This window comes from Haliotis cracherodii, unplaced genomic scaffold, assembly GCF_022045235.1.
Source record: "Haliotis cracherodii isolate W230 unplaced genomic scaffold, xgHalCrac1.p SCAF_2, whole genome shotgun sequence".
Lineage (NCBI taxonomy): Eukaryota > Metazoa > Mollusca > Gastropoda > Lepetellida > Haliotidae > Haliotis > Haliotis cracherodii.
The window spans coordinates 70,959,599-70,967,168 of NW_027266275.1; the positions used below are offsets into that span (position 1 = coordinate 70,959,599).

General features: G+C 39.7%; 1 protein-coding gene across 1 annotated transcript; it reads right to left on the reverse strand.

Moving 5' to 3' along the window:
* Positions 1–653: 653 nt before the first annotated feature.
* On the reverse strand, positions 654–4,919 carry LOC139467769 (E3 ubiquitin-protein ligase Midline-1-like). The gene is made up of 3 exons (XM_071249275.1): positions 4,905–4,919; positions 2,762–3,053; positions 654–2,583 (listed from the first exon to the last, which is right to left on the reverse strand). The coding sequence occupies exons 1-3, from the start codon at positions 4,917–4,919 to the stop codon at positions 980–982; spliced, it is 1,911 nt and encodes a 636-aa protein (XP_071105376.1). The 3' UTR covers positions 654–979.
* Between the last annotated feature and the right edge of the window lie 2,651 nt (positions 4,920–7,570).

The following is a 7,570-nucleotide window of genomic DNA, read 5'->3' on the forward strand; positions in this document are numbered from 1 at the left end:
ACCATGACACGCAATCGATCGGGTCTTACTCCAAACAAAGGATCCTTTCTTCCCCGGAAGGACAACGGGGAGTTATCACATGATTGAACGAAAAAAACACAAAAACACGAGGGTAATGATACTAATATTTCTGTCAAATGTTAGGTAAATGTTAATAGTTTAGACCAGTGTTCAGCGCTGTACTTTGAAGATCTCCATGGTTCACTGTAAACATAAGGGGCGGTCGGGTAGTCTAGTGGTTGAAGCGTTCGCTCGTCACGCAGAAGACCCGGGTTCGATTTCCGACATGGGTACAATGTGTGAAGCCCATTTCTGGTGTCCCCCGCCGTGATATTGCTGGAATATTGCTAAACGCGGCGTAAAACCACACTCACTCACTCACTGTAAACATGAGGTCGGTAGCGTATGTATATTTAACACGCATCTCTATGACATGAGATATGTAACGAACTAAAGGAAATGGAGGTGACATAAGTTTAAAAAAACTAAGTATAATGTTTGACAGCGAAAGCTTAATGCTGAAACAGATAAATAACGTCAACGGAAAAGTAAGAGGGCAGCTCCTTTCAACAACAAACTTAAATTCATGTTACACAAACACTGTTTATTACTATTCTTAACTAAATAAATGAAATATCTAGACAGTTTTTGATGCAATATCCTGCATGTTATGCAATATACCTACTTGTAAGACGAAGTACTGGCACTTGAGACATACGTGAGCAACTTGATTCGCCTTGGTCGCACATGTTAAATAGTTAACCAAGAATACAAACAGGCAGTCATTGTTTATGACAAAATTCCAGCAATAAGTGCCTAAAGAAGAAGACTAGATAATAAGATGCACACACCCCATGAGTCCGGAACGATATGTAGACTCCTCATAAAACAAGGGATATTTTTAATGTGATAGGTATGTTGTAATCCGCAATTTGTCAGATCGACTTCAGAAGAAACGGTGTTGTCCACAAAAAGTGTTTCACTTCTTAAAGGTATATACTTTTACTCCACTTTTCCACTGTGCAACATACAGAAGTCCACGGTGAAGACAGAGTCCCAAGGGCTCATCCATGCCCTCTTTTGCCGTCAACACGTCTCTCACATACTCCCCGTTTTCTGTCAATAAGACAACTTTGTTGTCTACTTTATCCGCTACCAGTATGTGGCCTGTGCTGGTTCTCGCTATACCTCTGTTTTCCTTGAAGGTATTCACTCCACGGTTGCTCGTACAGGCCACATCTCCATTTGCTGTCAAGCCTATCACGGCTTTCTTGCCAAAATCTGAGATCAACAAACCTCCAGGTTCTGATGTGAGGATAAAATTCGGATATTTCACCGCCGTGTTTGTTAGTGTTTTCAGTAGGTGCCCGGACATGTCCAGAATATCAACACAAGTAGAATCCGAACAGCCAGCTGCAAATGTGGAGTTGTTGGTCAAATACGTAAGACCATAATACTCTTTTGGTGTTTGAATGTTTGAAATTATTTGTAAATCAGGCGTTACTTTGACAGTAATAATTTGTCTTTCTGTGGGAACAGTGACAGCAACTTGATTTTCCCTCACTTTAGTAAGTCCCCATGCATAGTTGTCGGTGAATAGGCTGCTGTGGTGCATGGTGTTACTTCTGGAATAAAACGACTTGATTTCACTTACACCGTAATAAGTGACAACACAGGTTGTAATTCCATTTACCTCCAGTACAACAATGTCGGTACCTCCTGCGTCTCCCATAGTCTCACATAATGCAGGGGTCGGATCAAAGACATGCACTACACACAAATAGGTATCATCCAAAACAGTACTGAGTTTATCCAAATCTGCATTCAGGTTTATAAAGGGACGCAACTCCTCCTGGGACAATCCAACATCTGCGTCCTCGATCTGGATGTCCGTCTCGATCTCCCGTGACTGACAGGCCTGGTACACCTCATACGTGTCCATGACACTGTCAGACTCCAGGGCCCTCTGTATGAACTGTAGCCGCTGCTGGTACCTCTGTGCCGCCATCTCCGCCGTCTTGATGCAGCTTTGGAGCTTCCCCGTCCTCTCATCAGTCCTTCTGTCCAGGACCTTCAGCAGGTCGACCTCCTTCTTTGTGATCAGGTCACGGGCCCCTTGACAGAAGGTCTTTATCTGAGATTGCAACTCAGATTTATCCTGTTTGGTGTGGACAAGCAGAAGTTTGTTTTCAGATATTTTAGAGTTCATATCACATATCTCTTCTGTTAATCTTTTAGATTTATCTTTCAGTATTATTTTCATTTCTGGACATTTTGATTCTACGGTAACAACTGCGTCACACTTTCTGTGGTACAGAATACAGCAGGAGTGACAGACTGCTTTCTCACAATCATTGCAGTAAAACTCCACATCATTTTTCTTGTGTTCTGTGCACTTGACCTTCCTCTTCTTCTTCAACTTAACGTCTTTTTTAATGCCAAGGACGTCGTGATCACATGACACAGGTATCATACCGTGCACTTGGTTGCAGGCATCACACATAGATATCTCACACTCGCAGCACCAGTGTTTGGCAGGAGTCGTTTCCCCTTTCTGTTCACAGAGAGAACACTTGGCAATGTCTGAAAATAATGTCAAGACGATTGAGTATTTCAATGTGTACCTATGGAATAATCACTTCCGGTAAATACAATACTTAATTGTATATCTTTGCTGTAATTGTAATTGCAACAGATATATGTCATTGGATATATCTCGAAAGAAACTTTTACTTTCAATAAGTACCAAGGTGCAACAAACCTTTGGCGTCTGCATCAAGACTCTCCATCAGTCCCAGGATGATGTGACTAGGCTTGATCTGCCCCGCCCACTCCCCGACTGGTCTGGTGGGATCGGGAACCCTGGCTGTCTGCCGGCAGTAGGGGCAGGGGATTGTCCTGGACTGTGCCACATCATGTCTTGACTGTAAGTACTGGGTGATACATGCCCTACAGAAGGAGTGGTCACACTGCAGTGTACAGGGGTCTGTGAACACTTCCGTGCAGATGGAACACGTCAGGAAGTTGTCTGTGAGTTGCTTTGACGAAGCTATCTAAGGAAACAAATGTCAAACTGTGACACATTTGCTTTGAATAAAACGGTGGGATATAATGCATATCGTTCTCTAAGCTGTAGTTACAGACACAATATGAACATACTGCGGAGAAAGATTGAATAACGTTACACTTGAAAACATGCAGGAGGTATGACACTCACAACTGTAACATATTATTTGTACGTGAACACCTATCGCTGATCTTGTGCATGAATCAACACCGATTCTGGTAAACTGATCTCTTCGTTTGCTGTAATTTAGTGGACAGCAGCTATTTACTTTAACATGAGGGCATGGTAGGGGGGATTTCATGAGACGAATTGGAGGAAGTCTGGGGACGTTCTGTAACCCAGTATTGTTATACATTTAAACATACCAACGTGGTGCCGTAATTTTTTGAAAGGGAGACGTGGCAGTTATTTTGTCATCGATTGTAATAGTAAACGATAATGTGTGTTGAGGAATTAAAATATGAAACTGATCAATAACGCCATTCAGGTCGACAGGCGGATTTGATTATATCAAAAGTTGACATAGTTCGTTGTCGAATACATTTTCAAATAGGCAAACAAAGCCATAATATTAATCATCATTGTTGATAATATATGACATTACTGACCTTTTTTCTACGATAGCAATGGCGTAACCATCGTCAAAATATTACTACAAAGTGAACAAGTACGACCACCTTCCTGTTGTGAACACCCTAGCTGCAATCAGATGACTACGCGATTCGAATTAGGTCATAGTGAGGGTGGCAAGGGTGTCTTACTCAGTACTTTATTTATTCTCAAAGGATTACATGTATGTTCTTGTCAGTAGGTGTGATTGTGTCGATATTGAAACAACGTCTGGGGACGTCTTGTAACCCGGGATTGTTATACATTCAACCTGGTGTGGGAATATGTACGTAAATGCTCAACATTTCGAAAATAATAGGGGTGGCACATAGAATTGTATAGTAAATCAACGCGAACGGTCCTTAACGACAAGCTGTGTCGCGGAAGTTAAACCATACAGATCTAATCAATAATGCCATTCAGGTGAAGCCGCCCTGGTTGATATAGAAAGTAGACATGTAGTTCATCGTCGAATACATTCATTATGGCACACAACATACACAATCAAAATATTTATCAACACATTTAATTAAAAACCAACATTTTCTGCGACAACACTGGCGTAACTATCGCTAAAGTATTACACTAGAGCCCCCACTGTACCAATAAACCCACCTAGTACACTCTTCTACTCACGTGACCAAACGATTCGAATATCAGGTCATAGTGAGGGTGGTAAGGGGGTGTCTTAAGTAGTATTTTATCTTTTCTCAAAGGATTGCATGTGTGTTCAGAACATAAGTAACTTGACACAATGATAGTCTCCTGAATTATTGTCCTTTTTTTCTAGCCCTGTTCTCATTCATCCATTATGAAATGTAAAAGAGCTGTTATATTTAGGGGGAATTGAGGGACACTCAGTGGTGTGACGTTGTACGGCGTCTGGGCTCATTGAAGCATCAAGTAAAATATGGGAGAACTTGGGTCTTGAAATACATTTAATAAAAATCAATACACACGAATACGACAGGGAGATTTAACTATGAAGCACACCTTTTATCGCTCGTTTTCCCCTTGAAAATCTAAACTATTTGTAAAAGTAAGCTCAACGTCCCAAATAATTCAGTGGTCTCTGTATTCAGGTTTTTTACGGAATGCATTCCGGAAGTGATGCAGCTCTATGTTTACATTTTGCACATGTGTCCATATGTATTTCCTCCTTATAAAGACAATAGATTGCATTGATAATTGATAATATCATCATTGGTAGTAAACAGAATGTTCCTACCCATCGAACATACATTTAGGACATTAAACAAGTTATCATTTTATGTCAAGTTTAATTTCCTGGTGAAATGACTTTAATCTGTCTATCCCTAAAGACCTGTACATAACCTTGACATGAAATGGGAATGAGTTAAATATCCTACATGTATCTTCCATTGCCGGGTCATCAATAAAAATGATATCGTGAATTTGTCGTAATGAGTTTTAAAAGTGTATGTTATAATCACTTTGTCATCTCCATGAAGAAGTGAAATGTTCAGTACTGAAAAACGTGTGGTGAAGCAGAGACCACATACAGCACCTCAACGTTCTGCCTTCGTGTATGCAGCAGATTATATGTGAATAAATGCTGTTGATAAGATTTCACTGTTCAACATCGACAATGCTGAAGTACAGAGTAATGATAATATGAGGACATTTGGCTAAAAATTGTGAAAAGCTGTTTTCGAGAACTTCCACTCTGTGACCCAATCCGATTATATTTGGACATGTCGATAAAGACACATATTAAAGTTTCGACACGAGTGTCCTGCTCACACATACATGTCTTATATGAAAGTATTTGTTTTGGTATGTGTAAAACACTGTTTGTTTGTTTCCTTACGCCGACTTCACAAATATTCCATCTTTATGAATCCGTATATAAATCCAATCGCAACCACACAATCTAGTGATTGATATTATGAGAAACACCCCACACTCTCGGGTTACCATGACATGTTATCACCCGATCCATGTGATCCTCCTCTAACACGCTACAGAATCATCACGGGGGTCTTATGTTTAATTCAACAGGAAACATGAATGCGTGAATAATATATATTATCATACAAGAAGAAGAAACAGTGTATTAATGTGTCACGCAAATGGATATTACAGGCATGGATACGCATATTGATATCATGACACAATGAGTACGCAAATAAACTTATAGTATGAGATATGTACATATTAGTATGCAAATCATGCTTGTGTCCAGCTTAAAAAATCATTTTGTTCTTTTAATACGTTTTGGCAAGTCATGGAGGCTAAGAAAGGAGCCCCATGGCCACTGGAGGAAAGGTTGAAGCATCGACTGCAAACGTGGTGGGAGGTTCAAGGCCTACCCGCCTGGCGAGTTTCAAGTCTTTATGACAGTGTTGAGTTTTCAGCTTAAATAGGTTTTGCCAAGTCATGTCGGTCCCAAAACGAGGCTAAAACCACTTCCTGAAAAATGTAGGAAAGGTCAAGGTGGGCTGCAAACGTAGTCGCACGGACGAGTTCGACCCGCCTGGCGAGTTTCAAGTCTTTAAGACGATTTTTATTTCTCACGTTAGATGCGACATTGAGCATTATACAACGGGCTACATAAGCCCTGAAGAAAAAGGTGGGAAAGATCAAGTTCGACTGCTAACGTTGTCGGAGGGTCAAGGGCTACCCGCCTGGCGAGTTTCAAGCCTTTATGACAATTTTGAAATGTCAACTTCAACACGTTTTTGGCAAGTCATGGCGGCCATGAAAGGAGCCCCATAAACCCTGGAGGAAAGGCTGAAGCATCTAAAATTGTTCAACGAAGGCAGCAATAACGAATAACGAGCAACAGGCTGTGTATGTAGAGTCGCAGGCAAAATTGTGAAATGCAGCACTATACTATATGAAATAACCACACAAGACCTGATATGAAATGTTTCCATTTTCATTTGTTTTCTTTTTCAACATCAAAAGAACATAATCATATTGTCCAGTTACCTGACGTACATTTGATAATGCCAACGCATTTTATTAATAGTTTCGTTTTGTATTGACCAGACGTGTATTATGTGTGAACACACTCCTCAAATATATTACCACATGATTCATATTCTTTTAGGGTAAAATTCCTGATAGTGATTAATTAAGAATATATCTACATTTACTTGTACAACATACATGTATAAACTGGGTAAACATTGCATAAATCATGTGTGAATATGCAAAACATCAGATCCCAAGCAGCAGGTCCAAATGTATGTTCTACGTCCTACAGTTTAATACAAAACTTTGTAGATATAGATCTAGAGCATATTTTATATGTCGAGTGAAATATCATATTTTTCACATCTCCTTGTCCCCCGTCACAAGATGAGAGTACATGGTATTTCACTTGACACATGGAATATCCCATTTGTTATATCCTTTTTGTGTGGTTAAAATTAAATTATTTCATAACAAATGTAAAACCTTGAAACGTAAATTCTACCTACCCAACACATAGGGACGGTTCACCACCACTTGTATTCGTGTTTGCAAAATCTTAAAAAATATAAAAAAGAATTTACAAAAGAGATTGAGGGTGACGAAAATTCTGTTTGACACATATAGATATGATTATATACAAATTCAACTATACCAAAAATTATTCTTGAAAACTACGAGACCGCTGTTGGAAGCGAAAGAATACACGCTGTTCAAGTTACAAAAATGACACTTTGCGAAACAACAGTCTTGATTGATAAGTAAAATGAGAAATTTAAAGTTTATAACAAAACATGTTCAACAGAATAACAAACAGTATGAAGTGATTTTAGCTCCATAATTGACCATGTCAATGTGGAACATACGTAAAAGGGTCATCAACAGTTTGTGTACAGGCGAGACACTAACAAGCTCCTTCCCAGCGCGTGACACCTTCGTTACACTCTCGGTAAC